At 55.3% G+C, this 21,476-nt stretch overlaps 1 protein-coding gene across 1 annotated transcript in view; it reads right to left on the bottom strand.

Annotated features, from left to right (window-relative positions):
• Positions 1–1,196: 1,196 nt before the first annotated feature.
• LOC144950451 (dynein axonemal heavy chain 9-like) overlaps positions 1,197–21,476 on the bottom strand; it is a 113,412-nt gene continuing 93,132 nt past the window's right edge. Inside the window, 16 exon segments of the mRNA XM_078880567.1 lie at positions 1,197–2,096; positions 2,836–3,225; positions 3,859–4,041; positions 5,809–5,979; positions 7,160–7,351; positions 8,083–8,274; positions 9,025–9,255; positions 9,691–9,818; positions 10,697–10,845; positions 11,602–11,795; positions 13,994–14,116; positions 15,171–15,341; positions 17,242–17,382; positions 18,450–18,614; positions 20,135–20,339; positions 21,209–21,331. Coding sequence (XP_078736693.1) covers positions 1,869–2,096; positions 2,836–3,225; positions 3,859–4,041; positions 5,809–5,979; positions 7,160–7,351; positions 8,083–8,274; positions 9,025–9,255; positions 9,691–9,818; positions 10,697–10,845; positions 11,602–11,795; positions 13,994–14,116; positions 15,171–15,341; positions 17,242–17,382; positions 18,450–18,614; positions 20,135–20,339; positions 21,209–21,331 — 2,986 coding nt within the window. The 3' untranslated portion in view covers positions 1,197–1,868.

Raw genomic sequence — 21,476 nt, forward strand, 5'->3', positions numbered from 1 at the left:
TACCTGGTGCGGTGCGCAAAAAAACATCACCAACCACCCCATCGCGTGCCGTGCCGGCCTTAATAGGTGCTCGCTAACAGCAACAGCGCCAACAGTCTGTTACAGGCTACACACGATGGAGGGGGATGGGGATCTTTGTCTTTGATCCCAATTAAGTAATTTTTCAGTGTTCATATTTCAGCATTTTTAGATGTTTGCCAATACCCGTTACACTGCGCTCCTTGCTTTTTTAGCTCCATCGATCGCAGTCGATGATTGTTATTCTCGAGATACATTCGCCGAATCGAGTGCGTAAAAAAGTAACGAAAGTTTTAGTTCGCGTTGCATGCCGTGGTAGAGGGAGCCCGGAGTGGTGGCTAAGCAATTAGCGCCATGAACCCAGCAAACCTGAGTTCAATTCCCGACCACGGGCCCCACCGCGTCAGGGGTGAGAAATATCTCATCCGGTCCTGGGCAACCCCTCCCATACACCAACGTGCGCTGACCAGCGTGGTGAAGTACGGTCAAACGACCACCAAGACCGACCAATAGCAGCGTGACAAACGCCCGCGACTGTTCACCCGATACGTTGCAAGGCGGTCGGCAAAACATGGCCCGTGCGGCCACTACGGGCGCGAGATTCACAACAACAACAACAACGCAAATCGTGAATCGTACCGCAACCCCAAATCGCGAACGATGAGGAGGCGAGCAGAGCGAGCCCTCCCTCCCCCCAGCTGTTCTACACGGGCCACAGGTGTGGGAGGATTTATCCACACTTTACCCCACCGCACGCGACCATGCCGGATCGACTAACCATCGCGGCGGCGGCGGCGGTGGCGGCGGTGGCGTGTTCATCCACGCTGCTGGATGGACACAGGCGGAGGATTTTACGAGACTTTCCCACGTTGTTTAAACAAATCCCTCGGTGGGGGGATGTCGCCACTTTGCGGCCACGCCTGCCGGACCGTCAGGGTGACGGCGACAAACGTCGCGCGATGGGCGCGCCGCCACCGGCGAACTCCTACCACGGTCATCGTCGTCGAGCAGTGAAGTCAATGAACTTCTCGCAATGACATTTGCTCGAAGAGTGCTGCTAGGGCTGCGATAATTTTTTTAAAATTTCTTCACAAAGATCTGAATTTGAGCTGGTTTTGGCATACCCCACCCCACCCCCCCCGCCCGCCTCTTCGTGAGCTACGTGGCCCCCCCTAATCTTTGGCTAATCTTGCTTACACCTAGAGCCCCCCCCCCCACGGCCAATCGCAACGGCAACTTAAAATGTTGAACGTAACACGTTGGGGCAACCCTAGGCTTATTTTGCTTACTTGCTTGTGTGCCGCTGCCAATCATGGGCGAAGAGTGGGCGGGTGATTGTGTGGGTGGGTCAGTTGGTGGGTGATTGGGTTGGTGGGTCGGTGGGTATATAATTGGGTGGGTGATTGGGTGGTTGGTTGGGTTGGTGGGTGGGTGATTTGGTGGTTGGGTGGGCGATTGGGTGGGTTGCTGGGTTGGTGGGTAGGTCGATGGGTAGGTGGGTGATTGGGTGGGTGATTTGGTGGTTGGGAAGGTGATTTGGTGGTTGGGTAGGTGATTTTGTGGGTGGTTCGGTTGTTGGGTGGGTGGGCGATTGGTTGGGTAATGGGGTGGGTGGGTTGGTGGGTCGGTCGGTGGGTAGGTGGGTGATTTGGTGGGTGGGTGATTGGGTGGGTTGGTTGGTGGGTCGGTCGGTCGGTCGGTCGGTGGGTAAGGTGCTGATTGGGTGAGTGGGTGATTGGGTGGGTGGGTGATTTGGTGGTTGGGTAATCGGGTCAGGTGGGTGGTTCGGTGGATAAGGTGCTGATTGGGCGGGTGGGATCTCTATTAGCCGGGGAAGCCGAGCTCCCGAGCTAAGACTGCAGCAGCAGGGCCACTCCAGCCAAAGTCCACTTGGCGGGACTGTCTCTGGTCTTGAGGTGGAAGGTCCAGACGAAGGTGGGGCCGCGCTGGCGCGTCTTGTACACGGGGCACGCGTACGCGCTGCGCGTGTCCTGCTTGTCGCTGGGCACCGCGCGCAGGAACACCACGGGCAGCGGCGGCAGGAGCTCCTTCAGACGGGCGTCCGCTATCATCCCCGTCTTCGGGGGAGGTCGGAGGGCACAGGACGGGTCACGGGGGGAGAGAGAGGGGAGGGTGAGCGGCGCAGTGAACCCAGCGACTCGCGTCAGCATCGGACGTTTGCGACTTGCGCCAATTGCAAGCACATTTTGAACGATTGAAACGTCCGGCCAATATCAGTTACGTTTAACGTGCAGGAGACTTTTGCGACCAAAATTATGATTCATGACTGATTTTTTTTTCATGTTAGATCACTTAAGTATACATGATCTGACCCCGTGCCCCAGCTGGACATCTGTGAAAAAGATCTTGAAAGCTCATCGGATTCCTCCAGTGTACATAAATATTACGATTCGCATTCTGGTACAGATGTTCCTTCAGGAGGGATCCCCACACTTCAGACAAGACAAATATCCCCCGTATAGCCTCAACAGACTGTTGGGCCAAGTGCTGTTAGCGAGGAGCACCTATGAAGGCCGATACGGCGCACGAGGGGGTGGGTGGCCAGCACCACGCCCGGCCGCCTTCGTCTCCCTCGTGGCGAAGTTTAGACACCGCACAACGGTACTAATTTGAGGCCGAGTCGACCTAGGGGAGGCCGAGGACCGGTTCAGATAATCCTCACCGGTGTTGGTAGCCGTGAGCGGAAATCAAACTCGGATCGCTGGGTTCGTAGCGCAGTGCGCTGATCGCTACGCTCCAGACGCGCGCACGCACGCACGCGCACACACACGCACTTCGCACGCGCTTCACACGCACCTGCGTGTCCCAGCGAGCGCCCTCCATGAAGAGGCCGTGGATGTAGGCGCCCTCGCGAGGCGGCCCGCCCAGCTCCTCCCTCGCCTTCTTCGTGACGTCGCAGCTCAGCGCCATGCGGTCCAGCGGCCACTCGTTGCGCCGCGCCGCCGACTGCATGATGGCCGTGAGGAACGACTGGGGGTTAAAGAACCCCGTGAGCCACACGGCCGACGGCAGCGCGAAGTCGCTCGTCCACGCCTCGAGCTCGCGCGCGCGCTGCAGCATGTCGATGAACCACGCCGCCAGGCCCAGCATGGACGGGTAGGCACGCCGGGTCCACCCCTCGGGCACTTGGTCGAAGAACAGCGACGTCAGCAGCGCCTCCATGTCGCCCGTCATCGTCAGCTCGCCCTGCGGGACGGAAGACGCGTGCGCGCGTACGCACGAGGGGGGGCGGGGAGGGGGGACACGGGAACGAGTCAAACCCATGCGCGGCTCGTTGTGGAGCGGGGCGGCCAAAGCGCTGGGCAGGCACCGCAGAGGTTCTGGAGCTCCGAGGGCGGAAAATGATTCTGGAAATTTCTCGTAAATCTGACGGGCTCTGATTGCGGCTCGTAAATGGGTGGTAAGTCTTAAGTGAATGGGAGAGGGGTGGGAGGGTGGGGGGGTGAGTCGTGGTGAGGTCGTAACTCTCCATCACGGCGGTTGGGAAGGACAACAAACTAAATGCAAAATGCAGCTCTCATGAAATGGTCCATAGGTTGGGATCTCTAGAATGTTTGTATGTATGTATGTTGAACTTCCGTATGTGTACATGTTGAACTTCTTTCGCACCGTACGTAGCCAACCCTGCTAATGGGAGGTGCGGGGGGAGGGGGAAGGACAAAAAAACTAAACACACAAAAAGCAGTTCTAAATGAAATTAATTTTCAACCTAATTTTTTTTTAAATACACCGGGGTCACCCTTGCTGGGTCTCCTACGACCTCTGACCCGGCGAAGGCGGCGGACTACAAATCCCCCCCGGCCCCCCCCCTCCCTTCACCTTGAGGCCCAGGTCGAGCTCGCGTAGCGAGCGGCGGATCTCGCGCGTCAGCAGGTTCATGCGCTCGCACTCCTGCAGCGCCACCACCACGTACGGCGTGCGGTCCTCGGCGCGCGCCAGCAGCTCCGTCATACCAAACTCCTCCGGCATGCGCTCCAGGATCTCGTCCAGCACGGCCTTCACCTGCACACACGCACGTGGCACGCACACACACACGGCACACACACACATGGCACACACACACACGGAACACACACACACGGCACACACACGGAACACACACACGGAACACACACACAGCGCACACACACACGGCACACACACACGGCATACATACACGACACAGAACACACACACGCGGCACACACACGGCGCACACACACACACGGCGCACACACACACACGGCGCACACACACACGAAACGCACACACACACGAAACACACACACACACGGCGCACACACACATTGCACAGATTCACACAACACACACACACATGGCACACACACGGAACACACACACGGCACACACACACACGGCACAGATTCACACGATACACATACACATGGCACACACACGGCACACACACATGGAACACAGACACACACGGAACACACACGGCACACACACACACGGCACACACACACGCGGATGAGACGTGCGTTACGAGGGTAAGTCGTGCCAGTTTACTCCCCCCCTCCTCTGCTCGCTTGTATATTTTTATATATTTGTATCGTCCTTTTTAATTCTCTCCCGCTGCGCCGGGTCGACCCTCGCTACCTGCTTTGGGGAACTCTGTGGAAGCGGGCACTGCACGGTGGCGTCGCGGTTACAGCGCCACGCTGCGCTACGAACCCGGCGACCCGAGTTCGATGATTCCCGCTCACGGCCAACACCGGTGACGAGTATCTGAACCGGTCCTGGGCCTCCCCTAGGTCGACTCGGCCTCAAATTAGTACCTGGTGCGGTGTGTAAACATCTGCACAAGGGAGACAAAAGTGGCCGGGCATAGTTCTGACCACCCACCCGCTCGTGTGTCGTTTCGGCCTTCATAGGTGCTCGCTAATAGCACTTGCCCCAATAATCTGTTGAGGCTATACTGGGGGATCTTTATCTTTGTACACGTGTGTGTGTATGTGTGAATGTAGGGAGCGGTGGCGCATTGGTTAGCGCACCGTGTTACAAACCCGATGATCCGAGTTCGATTCCTGCTCATGGCTTACATATCTGAACCGGGCCTGGGCCTCCCCTAGGTCGACTCAGCCTTAAACGAGTAGCTGATGTGGGTGTGTAAATATCGCCACTGGTGAGACAAAGGCGGCCGGGCCTGATGCTGGCCACCCGCCTCCTTGTGTGCCGTGATGGCCGTCATAGGCACTGCTCGCTAACATCACTTGCCCCAACGGTGCGTAAGGCTATCAGAGGGATCTTTGTCTCGTGTGTGCCGTGTGTGTGTGCCGTGTGTGTGTGCCGTGTGTGTGCCGTGTGTGTGTGCCGTGTGTGTGTGCCGTGCGCCGTGTTTCTGTGCCGTGTGTGTGTGCCGTGTGTGTGTGCCGTGTGTGTGTGCCGTGTGTGTGTGCCGTGTGTGTGTGCCGTGTGTGTGTGCCGTGCGCCGTGTTTCTGTGCCGTGTGTGTGTGCCGTGTGTGTGTGCCGTGTGTGTGTGCCGTGTGTGTGTGCCGTGTGTGTGTGCCGTGTGTGTGTGCCGTGTGTGTGTGCCGTGCGCCGTGTTTCTGTGCCGTGTGTGTGTGCCGTGTGTGTGTGCCATGTGTGCCGTGTGTGTGTCAAATGTGTGCCGTGTGCCGTGCGTGTGTGTGTGTGCCGTGTGTGTGTGTGCCGTGTGTGTGTGTGTGCCGTGTGTGTGTGTGCCGTGTGTGTGTGTGCCGTGTGTGTGCCATGTGTGTGTGCCGTGTGTACCGTGCGTGTATGTCATGTGTGTGTGCCGTGCGTGCCTTCTCCTCGCGGGTGGAGCCGCCCCCCTCCGAGCCGCTGCTGTCCCTGGGCTGCATCTCGAGCACCGTCTTGAAGAGCTTCTCCGACGTCTGCGTCAGGAAGCCGAACTCGGCGTTGGGGTGCAGCCCGTAGAGGTAGGGGGACTCGGGCGGCAGCGTGTCGTCAATGTACTGAGGAGGGCGCGGCGGTGCGCACGGAGCAGGGAGGGGGTCGGGGGAACCAAAGCAGCGGAAGGATTCATTCGTGAAGGAGGAATCCACGGTGGCTAGGAGATGTCATCTCCCTCGCCTGGTATGCAGGAGGTCAGGGGTTCGACCCCGCCCCTGAAGTCTGCTGTATATTTGGAGTTTGCGTGTCTCTCTCTCTCATCATCATCACGGTGGCTAGGAGATGTTAACTACCTCGCCTGGTATGCAGGAGGTCGTGGGTTCGATCCCGACCCTGATGCCTGCTGTATATTTGGAGTTTGCGTGTCTCTCTCTCTCATCATCATCATGGTGGCTAGGAGATGTTAACTACCTCGCCTGGTATGGAGGAGGTGGTGGGTTCGATCCCGACCCTGACGATGCCTGCTGCATATTTGGAGTTTGCGTGTCTCTCTCTCTCATCATCATCACGGTGGCTAGGAGATGTTAACTACCTCGCCTGGTATGCAGGAGGTCGTGGGTTCGATCTCGGGTCCTCCAGTTTTTTCCTTCAACATTTATTATCAACGTGCGTTTATATTATATCGATTATTTGGCCGCTATAAATTTGCACGTGAAAAACCGCTTCGCTGAGCTTGTTGTTGTAACTTCCAGACCCCCGTGCCCCGACTGGGCATCTGTCGCAAAAGAGCTTCATAGCTCACCGGATTCCGTCCTGCGGTATAAATAAATATTCTGATTCCGATAACAACAACAACAAAAAGATTTTGCACGTAACACAAGAGTGAGCGGCGAGTGCTGTAGACGACACTTCGAGGGATCTCAGAGGTGGCCCTGCGTTAGCCACTTCCGCGGGCCGTTTTCTGACACAGAAAGTTGCTCCACTCTGCGGGAGATCCACACAAACGCTCCGTCACGTGACGCGAACGCGGACAACATCGGGGGAAAGAAAATTACCCCGAAGAAGTTGTTACTCTTTCGGTGAATTACGATTCGCATCGCACTTTGTAGAATTGATCGCACCTCCGATGAGCACGGTTGCGCTACGCACGGTGCGGTAGAAGGTCAACGCGCAGACATACGTACACGTACACGTGAGGCCCATCAGACAGGAAAGTGGGTGACCAATCAGATTGACGACACCTGGTGGACAGGGGGGGCGGGCGGGCGGGCGGGCGGGCGGCAGGTGAAGAGGGCGGCGCACCTGGTGGTAGGCGTTGTAGTCGGAGTTGGGCGGGATGGGGAAGCCAGGGGCCAGGTACAGCTCGCCGTCCAGCATGCCGGGCTGGATGTACTCCTCCAGGTAGGTGCGGCACAGACGCCGGTCCCAGTCGTCGGTGATGTGGCCGCCGTACATGATCTCCCCAAACAGGTAGCGCAGGTCGTCCCAGGGCACCTGCGACGGGGGGCGGTGGCGGGAGGAAACCAGCGGCACGGGCAAGGAATGAATCGGGCTCAGGCGTGGGATGTGCGTAACGCTGCCCGGTAAGGCCCTGCTGAGCTTGTACGGCTCCTTTTCAGAAGCGACGTTCGGCTTCCGCAAATTGCGCAAATCAAATATTGGGGGGGAGGGGGGGGTGGCACCTAACCAATTGCCGCACCCCTCTGAGCTGATCGTGTAGTCACTACGCCATTGATACTAACTAAACAATTTACTATTTTTATTTTAGCAGGTAAGGCCCCACCGAGCTATGTAGCTTTTTTTCAGAAGCGAACCGGCCTTCACAAATGACAGCTCAACGAAGTGTGGCTTGTGGCCACGTGGAAATGTATAGTGGCCAAGTACTCTGAACGCGTGACGTTGATTCCAAATGTGGAGGGAAAAACCGGAGGGACCCGGAGAAATTTCCACATGACGGTGATAAGCCACTTCTGTGCTACATAGCTCAGTGACGCCATCCCTGGTAAAATCTTTTTTTTTTTAACAAATAAATTACTCCAATGGAATCGCACGCAGTGGAAACGTCGCCCCCTCCACCTCCACCCCCTACTGCGGTAAACCTGGCAGGACCTCTCCTGGACAAAAAGGAGAGCCTGGAGACTCCGCGCGGGTTTCCCTGGAACGAACGAGCGGAGCGAACGACGGCGCGCGCGCTGGCCGCCGCCGCCGTGCGACAAAGGCCCCACCTTGGCGTTGGCCTCCAGGTAGTTGTAGAGGACGTTCACGGAGATGGTGAGGTCGCCCGTGTTGAACGGGTAGCTGCGGTTCCAGCCCTGCGCGCCGAACTTGCGCCGCTCCGCCACCACCGCGTGGAAGTAGCACAGCGCAAACAGGATGCTCTTGAACTCGTTTTCCCGCGCGCACATCTCCAGGGTGTCCTGCGAGGGGAAGCGACGGAAACGACGGCGCCGCCCGCACGCACGAGGTTAGCGCCCCGGGCCGCCCACGCTTCTGCGCCAGCGACGGCCGTTCGTTCGCTCGCTCGCTCGCTAGCCGGCGGCGGCGGGGCCGTCCCGCGTGCCGGAACGCGCGAACTCTCGCGACAGCGTTCGCGTGAGCCGCTCTTGGATGCCGTGATTTGTTTGATCCACGGATCGCGGGGTGGGGGGGGGGGAGGCGGGGGTCGACCACGGGGAGGGGGGTCACAGCCCGCGTCGATCGTCGACCGCCGACTGAAGTGCACCAACCGGAGATTATCGGTTGGCGCCACCGCTTCCGTGTGACGCCGAGGCCGAAGCAAGGCACCCCCGGTGACAAACTGGCTGGCGCTTTAAATTCAACCGCAGCCCCGGATCGAGGCAATCATATGTATGTGTGTGTGTTCAACTTCTTTCGCACCGTACGTAGCCAACCACGCTAATCGGACGTGTGTGGGAAGGACAACAGACGAAACGCAATAAATCAGTTCTCAAGAAATCAGTTTTCAATCTAGAATTCATCGGATCGGCGGCACCACGTGGGCGTTCGGCGTGGCCCGAGGCAGTTCATGCGTTTTTTTTTTTCCGCTCGTCACGCGGGCATACGCGGTTCGAGCCCGTCGGCCACCCTAGTTAACACCCGCGGGGGTGGCGATCCCGCCATGCCATTCGAAAGAGAGCCCGCCGTGGAACGGGAGGGGTCGCGGTCACCTGGTTGAAGTTGTCCAGGGCCTTGTGCAGGTTGGCGTGCATGCCAGAGGGCGGCTCGTTGGTGATCTTGATGGAGGTCTCCAGGATGCCCTGCGGGATGATGTGCGAGTCGGCCGAGGAGGCCGGCTCGGCGCTCACGAAGACGCGGAAGATGGGCGAGCTCGACTCGCCCCCTAGCTGCTCCAGCTTCTTCTCCAGCGTGCCCAGCCACTTGGCCACCAGGTGGATGTTCTGCCGGCGGGAGAACGGGGCGAGGTAGTTAACATCTCATAGCCACCACGGCACCCCAAAGGTGGCTGAGACCCAGATTCAAACCCGGGACCTCAGAAGTTCTGGCTCAGCTGCCCGACCTCCGAGCCACCCGGCCACCTCAAATAACACACAACCCATGAATATGCTAAAATCCTCTTGATATGCACATTCTTTTGTTAAGGCGCTCTGCTTCCACCTCCAACTCAGCTTATATATAAGCTCCTAGCTTGGCAGTGTCTCATTCTTCACCTGAAGACGGCTGCTTGCGTTGTAGCCGAAACGTCGTGAGAATTATTTTATTGTGTTTTATTTTTATTATTTTATTACTTCCCTTCTACGTGACTTTACCGAAAGAACCAAGAAGATAACACACAACCGCGAGCCCTCCCGGCCCGTCCACGCGCATGCCCTCACCTGCAGGATGACCCAGTGGCCTTCCCTGGCGGCCAGGTCCAGCGCCTGTTCGGCCACCACCTCCTGGCCCTGGCCCAGCGAGACGTTGTGGAAGTTGCCCTGGTCAAACGTGATCCCCAACTTCTTCCCTGCACGCGCGCACGAAGACGGAGCGCTGAGGTGCCGATTCTCAGAATCGGAATGTTTATTTGCGCTGGAGGAGGAATCCGATGAGCCGTAAAGTTCTTTCTCACAGATGTCCAGACTTGCGGGACGAGCCACGCGCTGTTGTCTCAAGAGTCTGTTTCAGGAGGTTGCTGACAAGTTGAAGTCATATTCTTGGTTCTTTCGGTAAAGTCACGTAGAAGGGAAATAATAAAATAATTAAAATAAAACATGATAAAATGAAATTCTCACGACGTTTCGGCCACAACGCAAGCAGCTGTCCTCAGGTGAAGAAACAGAGCTGTCGGAAAGACACCTGAGGATGGCTGCTTGCGTTGTGGCCGAAACGTCGTGAGAATTTCATTTTGTTATGTTTAATTTTTATTATTTTGTTATTTCCCTTCTACGTGACTTTACCGAAAGAACCAAGAACATGAATTCCCTGCAGTCCCGAAAGCTTGAAATCGAAATTTAAGTTGAGGTTATTTAGATTAATTGGCTGCTACTATAGATTTCCACGCGATGTTAATTACCTTGCCACCAGGGTTGGAGCGTATATTTAAGCTGGGTTTGGTGGTGTTTCATTCAGACGCTGTCTTTCCGACAGACCTGTTCTTCACCTGAGGACGGCTGCTTGCGTTGTGGCCAAAACGTCGTGAGAATTATTAAATGTTTCATTTTTATTATTTTATTATTTCCCTTCTACGTGATGACTTTACCGAAACAACCAAGAAGATGAGTGTGAAGACAGAAACAAACAAACTCTGCACGGGGAGCCGTGCGAGTAGGGAATCTCGCAAAGGGGGGGCACGAGCGGCCCCGCTGTGCCCCCCCTGCCGACCAAGTCACGTGCGCAACCCACCGTGCCGCTCCACGTCCTTGAGCGGGTCCACGCCCGGTGAGAGGATGAAGAACATGGGGATGGCCGGACCCGACTCCTCGAAGGAGGCGGCAAAGTCCAGCGAGCGCCCGGCCACGTACTTGTTGCCAAGTTTCTCCTCCACAAAGTCCCTGTGCCGAGTAGCGAGCAGACAAAGGGTCCCCCCCCACCCGTGTTAGTCTCGACAGACTGGAAGTGTTATGGGTCTCATCTTCTTGGTTCTTTCGGTAAAATCACATAGAAGGGAAATAATAAAATACTATAAATACAACATAATAAAATAATTCTCATGACGTTTCGGCCACAACGCAAGCAGCCGTCCTCAGGTGAAGAACAGGTCTGTCGGAAAGACAGCGTCTGAATGAGCACCACCAGGCTTGGCAGCGTATATTTAAGCTGGGTTGTCAAGGCGCTCTTCCCCCTCCAACCCAGCTTAAATATACGCTGCCAAGCCTGGTGGTGTTCATTCAGATGCTGTCTTTCCGACAGACCTGTTCTTAACCTGAGGACGGCTGCTTGCGTTGTGGCCGAAACGTCGTGAGATTTTATTTTTATTATTGTATTATTTCCCTTCTACGTGACTTTACCGAAAGAACCAAGAAGATGAATCCCTGCAGTCACGAAAGCTTTAAATCGAACAAATGTTATGGGTCTCTATGCAAGTCTACGGGTCTTCATTTCAGTCTGCGGGTCTCTACATAAGTCTATGGGTCTCCATGCAATCCGCGGATGTCTATACGAGTCTATAGGTCCCACTCCTCCTCGCCGTAGCCCTGCGGACCCGGCACAAGCCCTCGGGGCTACTCGGTCATCCAGCTTTGCCGCCTGCGCGCTTAACACTCGGAGTAGTGAGGGGGCGGGGGGGTTCCCGGTGGTGGCGCCCTCACCGCACGGCGTAGGTCATGCGGTCGGGGCGTAGCGCGCGCATCATGCACAGACGCTGCAGCGCAGTCTTGTTCTTCCACTCCTGCGGGAACTTTTCCTTCTCGGGCGCCTCCGACTCCACGAACTTCTTCCAGCGCTTGGCCGATCCCTCGATGTCCCGGTCCAGGTTCTGGAACGCCTCCATGTTTGACAGGGCCTGAGCACGCGCACGGACGGTGCAAAAAGATTGTCCACGTTGGGACGAGTGCTGCTAGCTAGCAGTGCCTATGAAGGCAGGTGTGCATGTATGTTGAACTTCTTTCGCACTGGATGTAGCCAACCGTGCTAATCGTAGGTGTGGGGTAAGGAAAAAACAAATTAAACACAAAAAGTAGTTCAAAAAAAATTAGTTTTCAATCTAGATGATTTAAAAGTGCATCGCTCCAGTGGCTTCCTAATATCGGAAGGAAGAGTGTTCCAGACGGCCGCAGAAGCGCATCTGACCACACGCAAATGCGGCGACTGTCTTCGTTTCGATTGCTCGCCAGATTGGGTACGGCGCACGAAGGCGTGGTGTAGTCAACGCCACGCCCGGCCGCCTCTGTCTCCCCAGTGCTGATGTTTACACAATGCACCACGTACTTCATTTAGGCTGAATCGACCTAGGGGAGGCCTAGGAACCAGTTCAAGCATTCGGTTCGTAACGAAGAGCACAAACCACTACACTACCGCCCCCCACAAAGACAAAGATCCCCCGTATAGCCTTCACAGACTGTAGGGGCAAGTGCTGTTAGCGAGCACCTATGAAGGCCTTAACGGTACACGAGGGGGTGGGTGGCCAGCACCACGCCCGACCGCCTTTGTCTCCCCAGTGGCGATGTTTACACACCGCACCAGGTACTCATTTTGAGGCCGAGTCCACCTAGGGGAGGCCCAGGACCGGTTCAGATAATCGTCACTGGGTGTTGGCCGTGAGCGGGAATCGAACCCGGGTCGCCAGGTTGGTAGCGCAGCGTAGCGCTAACCGCTACACTACCGCCCCCCACAACAACAACAACCGCCATTCGCCACTAAGTGGCGGTGACGTCACCACGACGCTTGTTCCATACACACACTCACACAGGAGCAAGCGCGCGTGTCAACTTTGACTCTGAAGGATAAAAGTACATGCACTGAATCGCGCGTATAAGAATCAATGCCTTTTATTTATACGAATTATTCCATCTAAACAACGTGGTAATATTCAATGAAACAGATAATTACGTCACGGAAACGATCGTGGTTAATGCCCACGCATTTGACCACATCAGCCGCAACGCGCCCCATCTCGGGACAGCCTGGTCATCGCCAGGGCAGGCGGACGGTGCGCACGCCACTTCATCGTCTTGGTTCTTTCGGTAAAGTCACGTAGAAGGAAAATAATTAAAATAATAAAAAGAAAACATAATAAAATAAAACGTCGTGAGAATTATTTTATTATGTTTTATTTTTATTATTTTATTATTTTCCTTCTACGTGACTTTACCGAAAGAACCAAGACGATGAATCCCTGCAGTCACGAAAGCTTTACATCGAAATTTAGCACGCCGCTTCGTCGGTTGCAGCCGCGCGCTTCCGAGCTACGTTGCAAGCAGAGGGCAGCGCCTCTGAATTCACCGTTGTCCTGCACTGCATCTATGCTCCTCGACGGAAGCTCGAGTTTATAGGACATCCGTGAAAAAGGGCTTCATAGCTCATCTGGATTCCTCCAGGATAATTACATTTTCTGATTCTACTTTGAGTCGTGTGGCTCATGCAAACGTGGCATTAGCCTCAACGAACTCCCTTGGGGTTTTTTACGTAAATTATTCCTGACGATGATGGCGACGACGATGATGACAACACGGTCCCAACTTTCCGACCGCGAGTCGGCAAGAGTTTGGTCGATAAGAATGTTCGCTCTCACGACCCCTAACCGCAGAGGGTCGTCACCCGTGGGCACGGACTTGACGGCCAGCCGGTTCGCGACCGTCACCCGTTCATCGGGGGGACTTTGGCGTCGTGGTGGTTGGGCATGCCGTGCGGTCGACGCAATACCCGCATCGCAATCCACGAGAACGTACAAGTGAAAAGCCGAATGTAATGTGACCAATTCTAGATTTGAAGTTTTCGTGACTGCAAGGATCCATACTCTTTGGTTTTTTCGGTAAAGTCACGTCGGTGAGAATATTTTATCTTTAATATTTTTTTTATGTTTTTTTAATATTTATTTTTATTCTCACCTACGTGACTTTACCGACAAAAACCAAAGAGCATGTAATGTGACCGTTCTTTTTGTGCAGTCATTGGGTTTCACTGGGCCGAAGACCCATCAACTCTTAGGACCCGGTTTAGTCGCGGGCGGATACCGACAGTACAAATGCTCCGCACACGAACCTTGATTCCACCCCACGACTGGTTTGACAGGAAGTCCACGGGACTGGTCACTCCCGGCTGAGCTGGGAATCTCAGGAGGAAGTCAAGCTCCTGCGGGATGATCTCACGGTTCGTAAGCAGCACCTGTGGGCGGACAACGATGGCACAAATCAGGGTGGCGGCGTAAAGTGTGGGCACTCCGGCCTCGTCCAAGGAATCTGACCAGTGTGAAAGAGTAGGCCAAAGCCTCGCCGATTCTCAAGACTCCTTTTTCGGGAGGGTCCTGCCAAGCTTTCGCAGAGAAGGGGATGATGTTGTCACGCGTAGTCCCAATTTAGTAGTTGGCAGCATTTATTTTAAGAATTGGGATGCTTTGTGCTAAAACCGGTGACATCATAGCTACGGGAAGAGAGGAAAGACACGGACATATCGACACTGGACGGAATCACGGTGATGATGGAGGAAACCCACGCGGAAACATCCATTCCTTAAATTTGTTCATTCATTTTTGATTTTGCTTGGTGGTAGTGGTGGTGGTAGTAGGGTTTTCGTTTCCTTGGTGGTGGCTGTATGTGGGATTTTGTCCTATATATAAAATTTACGTACAGCGTTATAGGGGTGCTACTGGCAGGCATGTGTGATGCTGATTCCACGGGGGGGAGAGGGAGAGTGACACGCAAACTCCAAATATATAACAGGTGTCGCCAGGGTTGGGATCGAACCCACGACCTCCTGCACACCGGGCGAGGTAGTTAACATCTCGCCAGGGTTGGGATCGAACCCACGACCTCCTGCACACCGGGCGAGGTAGTTAACATCTCGCCAGGGTTGGGATCGAACCCACGACCTCCTGCACACCGGGCGAGGTAGTTAACATCTCGCCAGGGTTGGGATCGAACCCACAACCTCCTGCACACCGGGCGAGGTAGTTAACGTCTCGCCAGGGTTGGGATCGAACCCACGACCTCCTGCACACCGGGCGAGGTAGTTAACATCTCGCCAGGGTTGGGATCGAACCCACAACCTCCTGCACACCGGGCGAGGTAGTTAACGTCTCGCCAGGGTTGGGATCGAACCCACGACCTCCTGCACACCGGGCGAGGTAGTTAACATCTCGCCAGGTTTGGGATCGAACCCGCGACCTCCTGCACACCGGGCGAGGTAGTTAACGTCTCGCCGACGCGCCGGGGGTCCTCACCTGGAAGGCGACCTGCGCCGTGAAGGTCAGCTTGTCGCACTCGAAGAGCCCCCGAGTTGTGTATTGGAAAATGGAGAAGGTGATGCTGTCCATGAGGTTGGCCACGCGCTGCTTCAGCGTCTCGTCCGGCGCCGCCCGCTGCACCGCCATCTGGAACACCACGCTGAACGCCTGCGCCGGGGGGCACACGCGCACGCACGCGGTTCGACGTTAGGCCCGCGTCACGAGCCGTCGCCAGAGGTCGAAAACGGGTTTTGATTCCTTACCCGTACCCGTACCCGGCCGCACCAGGTCGCAAATGAGTGACAAACGGTTACTCACCAGTGACTCACGGCCTACCCGTACCCGGCCGCACCAGGGTCGCAAACGGGTACCCGTACCCGGCCGGGTACGGGTAGCCGGGTATCGGGTAGGGTACGGGTATCGGGTACCCGGTTGCGACCTCTGGCCGTCGCCCAATCAAAAGCAATCAAAAGCATCACCATCGGTGGGTCGCCTACGGAGTTGACAACTGGCTCCTCACTGTCCTGTGCTCACTGTCCTGTGCTCGCCGTCCGTCTCGTTGAGACTCGGCGAGGCTTTCCCCGTACAGAAAATCGTCATCATCGTCATCGTCACCAACGTCATGTGAACCCTTTCCCATTCCGATGACGTACGTGTACGTACGTCATCAGTTTTTACTTCCATTCCGTTCCGTTGGTGTACACGTACGCCAGCCGTCACAGAGTACGGTTGTGTCGCTACGGTTCTCTGTGGTAACAACGTCTTTAAAAACAACGGCCCTACTTTACCGAGTGTTGACATCCCCAGCGTTTAACTGTACTGCCTTTTTTGTATTTGGATTGTCAGCCAACACCGGTTACAACCCCAAGTGCACCTATTGTTCTCTTTTAGCCCCGCCCACCCCCCCCAACACGTTCCATTCATTGGCCACCACATTCAGATAAGCCCCTCCCCCCCCCTCCCCCTCAACTTGTATTTAAGAGCTCGTCTCTTGGAATTTTGCCTCACCTGCTACAGTAAATTTAGCTGTGACGGTCCCACCTGATGACGGAGACTTGTGTTGCCTCCGAAACGTCGTGATTTATTATTTAATTTCTATTATTATTTCTATTATTTTTATAATTTATTTTTACTTACGTGACTTTACCGAAAAAACCTAAGAGTAACAACGGTCCTACTACGCCTCTCTAAATAAAATTAACGCTGAACCGCGCGTTCCCAGATTCAGCGGTGAACGGTACGGGAAAGGGTTAAATGTCATCATCACAATGTCGACGTCTTACGTTGCCCGGCATTGGCTCGCTCTCGAAGACACCGAGCCAGCGCCAATGATTGCCCAAGCTCCTGCGGTCCTCTAGTAAGTAAGGTGATGTCGGCCAATTAATGAGTGCTTATACGTGGAGGAAACCGGAGCTCCCGGAGATATCCCCCCGTGCGTGCGAAGGGGAAACAGTCTGTCCCGTACTGCCTGCTCCTGGTGAGCCAGGGAATGACACCTCAAAGCCCATTTAACAGGACACAAAACCTAAGCCAAAATCGTAGCCCTAAAACAAAGTTTTCAAAGTTTCAAAGTTTAATTTATTAGGTATAGTCCTGTGAGCCATTCGGCTCTTAAATCGGGTGCAACCGCAACAAACAAAAAACAAAAACATGAACAAGAAAACATCTTAAAGTGACTATGTGCAAACAGAAAATCCAAGAAAAGACAGAAAAATATTGCAGAAAAATCACCGTACACCGACGCTGTGTGCAAAAATCCCAGTGGGATGCAAGTCAAACAACAACAACCACAAGACAACTTAGATTAAGGCCATCAGTCTAACTCTGTACTACAACAAACAAACATGGCCAAACCAAAAAACTTTTCGAAAATCACCAAAATAAAGCCATAAAGCAATGAAACAGTGCAGGTCTTTGGAACTGTGACCGAATGTTCACAATGAACGACGTAAACAACATGTACGTTAGGAAGGGAATTGAGTGTGACCTCAACTTGCGTGTGACCTCACATTGAATGAGACCTCACCTGGAGTGAGACCTCACCTCGAGTGAGTGCAAGGGAACTCACCTTCAGCGAGAACTGGTACATGGGGTGGATCTTGTTGAGGTCGTTCATGATGAAGTAGAGGAGGGAAGCCCGCGCCGCTGCCGGGCGGTAGTGCTCGCGCGCCTCGTTGATCTTCAATTCCGTCACCTTGGCCTCCTTGACCTGTCACGTCGATCGCGACGATCATCACAATGATGATGATGATGAAGAGGTGTGGAGGAGAGAGCGGGGGGAGGGGGGGGGGTACAGCTCGGTATGAGCAAAGCAAAGCAATAGTTCACGGTCCCAAAAGCAGCTCAAGGTGCTCCCTTGGTTCACGAAAATAAATCGGGCTGCATCAAGCATCGGCTCGAATTCGAATCTTTATGAGCGTGACGATATAATCTCGACGGTGACAATCCAATGAATCTCCCTCATGTCTATCGTGCCTTCCCCCCAGCCGTCCGTGCCCCCATGTAAGCCCGGGCCCTCGACTGTCCTGTGCCTACGACTGCCTCCGTAGAATGCAAAGCAAGGCTGCTGTCTGCCTAACAGCGGCATCAGTACGCTGCTACGCGCAGACGCAGCGCTACGCAACCGTCCCCTCCTCCTCCTGTGCCTACAACTGCCTCGGTAGGCTCCAACGCGGGCCCGCTGTCTGCCTAACAACGGCATCAGTACGCTGCTACGCGCAGACGCCGCGCTACTCAACCGTCCCCCAGAGGTCGCAACCGGGTACCCGATACCCGTACCCTACCCGATACCCGGCTACCCGTACCCGGCCGGGTACGGGTACCAGTTTGCGACCCTGCTGCGGCCGGGTACGGGTAGGCCGTGAGTCACTGGTGAGTAACCGTTTGTCACTCATTTCCCAACGTCTTGTCTCACAATTCAAGTTCCTAGAATCAACCCACCCGCGCCTGCAACGTGGCTTCATCCCAGAGGTCGCAATCGGGTACCCGTACCCGTACCCTACCCGTACCCGGCCAGGTACGGTTAGGGTACGTGTACGGGTAGCCGGGTATCGAGTAGGGTACGGGTACCCGTTTGCGACCCTGGTGCGGCCAGGTACGGGTAAGGAATCAAAACCCATTTGCGACCTCTGCCATCCCCTCCTCCTCCTGTGCCTACGACTGCCATGGAAAGGCTCCAACGCGGGGACCCGCCGGCCGCGCGTAGCATCTCGAGTACGCTGCCACGCGCAGACGCCGCGCGTGAATCGATCGCGGTGCGCCGCGGCGTGGCCGTGCCTTCTCCTCGATCTCGGCCGCCGTGCGCTTGGTGGTCTCCAGGTTCTCCACGAGCGCCGTGTCGCCCAGGAAGTTGCCCGAGGCGGCCGACAGGCGCGACAGGAGGTTGTCCTCCAGGTTCTTCAGGGTGATCTTGAAGTCGTTCTGCTGCTTGGTCAGGTTCGACTGCGGGGAGGAGAGACGGAGCGCGCCCACGCGACAATCCACCGCTGCGCGTGTCGGTCCAGCGCCAAGTTGGTTTAGTTCAACCCGAATGAGAAGCTTCGTTTATCCTGGATCGAAAAACTCGTTTCTTAGAACTGCTGTTGTCCTTGCCCCACACCTCCGATTAGCACGGTTGGCTACGTATGGTGCATAAGAAGTTAAACATACGTACATACAAAAACTGCTTTTTGTGTTTAGTTTATTGTCCTTCCCCCGCCACCTCCGATTAGCACGGTTGGCTACGTACGGTGCATAAGAAGTTCAACATACGTACGTACATACAACTGCTTTTTGTGTTTAGTTTATTGTCCTTGCCCCGCACCTTCCGATTAGCATGGTCGGCTACCTATGTTGTGAAACAAGTTCAACATACATACACACGTTCAACCAGAATCACAATCTTTACTTATCCTGGAGGAATCCGACAAGCTATGAAGCTCTTTCTCACAGATCTCCAGTAGGGGCACGGGCTCAGAAAGTGAGGCAGTCTCAAGGGACCAGGAGAAGAGTCACATTTGCGCGACTCTGAGCCAGGGTTATACCAAGGTGACAAAAATAAAAAATATATAAAGCACAGCGATGAAGCCAAGAGAAATCAGGACAAATGAAAACAATACGGCGGTTATTTCAATATACAGCAATCCCTCACTAACCGCGTTATTCGCACCTGCGGTATTTATGTGTCCACGGTTTTCCTTCGGCATACCGATTTGCTAACCGCGTGGGTACAGAGTTTCGTCCGTCCGCGGATTAGCACGGCTTGCCTGTCCCACACCGTTGCACTCCTTTCGTGCTTTTGTATTGTGTTTGTTGTTGTAAGGTTCTGACCCCCCCCCCCCCATGCGCCCTACTGCGCATCTGTGAAGTAGACCTTAATAGAGTAATAGGTTTTTACCCTTTCAACTGGTACAAAAACTGACACCTTTATACAAGGCATCATGTTTGCAATAACCACAACACAAGCAGCCAGATGACGCCAAAATGCGTCATCTGGTCCAACACCATGTTAGACTAGGCTCTAGGAAAAGCTGTCTCGGGTGTGGACCAATCAACTTCAAGGACAGTGCATATCATTATCATCATCAGAGTTGTTTCTTTTTGTTTGCATTTTGACTGCTTGTGTTGTGGTTATTGCAAACATGATGCCTTGTATAAAGGCGTCAGTTTTTGTACCAGTTGAAAGGGTAAAAACCTATTACTATATTTTGCCACTGGTAAAGGAGATGTCTCATAGTGTAAACTTTAATAGCCCATCGAATTCCTCCCATCTGCGAAATAGAGCTTTATAAAATTAATATTCCGATACTGCACTTTCGCAACGATGGTCAGTGCGGGTTGGCGAAGGCGCGGGGGAGCGGCAGAGGGGAGCAGAGTTGTTGCAGCAGCAGCATCCGTACCGACAGCCCCCCCCCACCGATCACCGTCACCACCGCCGCCACCGCCGTCGTCACCGTCCGTCGTCATGACGCCGCCGGCCTCACCTTCAGCTCCTCCAGGTCGGGCCGCTCCATGCTGACGACGGCGGCCAGCAGCTGGTCCTCAAGGCCGTCGCGCGTCACCGTGAAGTTGATGAGCGTGCACTGCGCCTGCATCTCGGGCTGGTAGTGCGGGTTGGCCAGCTTCGTGTGCAGGATGAGCCGGAAGCTGGCGTTGTACTCGCACTCCTTGTCGCCGATCTTTATGTACCTGCGAGTGGACGGGAGGTGCAAGGGGCGGTTGCCCCACAGGCGGGTGACCGCCGGGGGCCGGCGCCGCGCTGATAAAACTGCGCCGTTCGAAAGCCGACGTCACTCGGAGGCCCCGCGGTTGACGCCCCGACGCCGTCAGGCGAACCGGCGATGACCGTCGCGCTCCGGTCACCGATGACCGAGGAGGGAAACTCATCATCGTGGAGCAACTGAGCTGGCACCACTGAGGATGTGAGTTCAGAGCCGGGTTTCAGTCACCCGTGCTCTCACCCTCGCAGCAGCAGCAGCAGCAGCAGCGGCGGCGGCTTTTGGCTGAAGTTGTCGAACAAAGACGGTCGCCACGTCGCGCTCTTTGAGGTGGACTTCGGCGGCCGTCTGGAACGCTCTTCCTTCCGATATTAGTAAGCCGCTGGAGCTATGTATTCAGCAGCACACCTGGCCGCCTTTGTCTCCCCGGTGCTGAGGTTTACACACCAGGTATTAATTTTAAGGCTGATTCAGCCTAGAGGAAGGGCCCAGGACCTGGTTTCAGATAACCGTCACTGTCGGTGGCCATGAGCGGGTTTCTAGCTCAGCACGCTAACTGCTGCGCCACCGTCCCCCACCGCAACACGCACAGCAATGAGCGCGACTGTTAAGAGCCACAAAAAGATCACGATGCACACGACCTTGACACAAACAGTGCCAGCCCTCCCTCCAGTGGAGACTTCAAGTAACTTACGTTGCGCAGAGGTATCCAGGGACGAGCCATTCTCTTCCAAAAACACAAATGGCTCAAGCTGAAGTAAGGATGAGGCCCACGAGCCATAGACCGCGTGATGGAATCCACGACCCCCCGCACACGAGGCGAGATAGTCAACAACGCACCTGCCCTTCTTGATGGTCTCTCTGCCGATCAGCGGCCCCAGCACGGGGTCCACCGCCTCCTCCAGGTTCTCGATGAGCACCGTGTCTCCGGCCGACAGCGCCATCTCGATCACGTCCAGGTACCTGCGGCAGCGGCGGCAGCGGCAACGGGCGTCGTGACGTCGCCCGCGTCACGGCCGCGCCGACAGCGCCGCCGGCGTGCAAACGCGTGCGCGCCGACAGCGGTGCTCGTCGTCTGTGCGATCCGCCAACCTCGATCCCGCATCGC

The sequence above is a fragment of the Lampetra fluviatilis genome, chromosome 58, assembly GCF_964198595.1.
Source record: "Lampetra fluviatilis chromosome 58, kcLamFluv1.1, whole genome shotgun sequence".
NCBI classification, from domain to species: Eukaryota; Metazoa; Chordata; class Hyperoartia; order Petromyzontiformes; family Petromyzontidae; genus Lampetra; species Lampetra fluviatilis.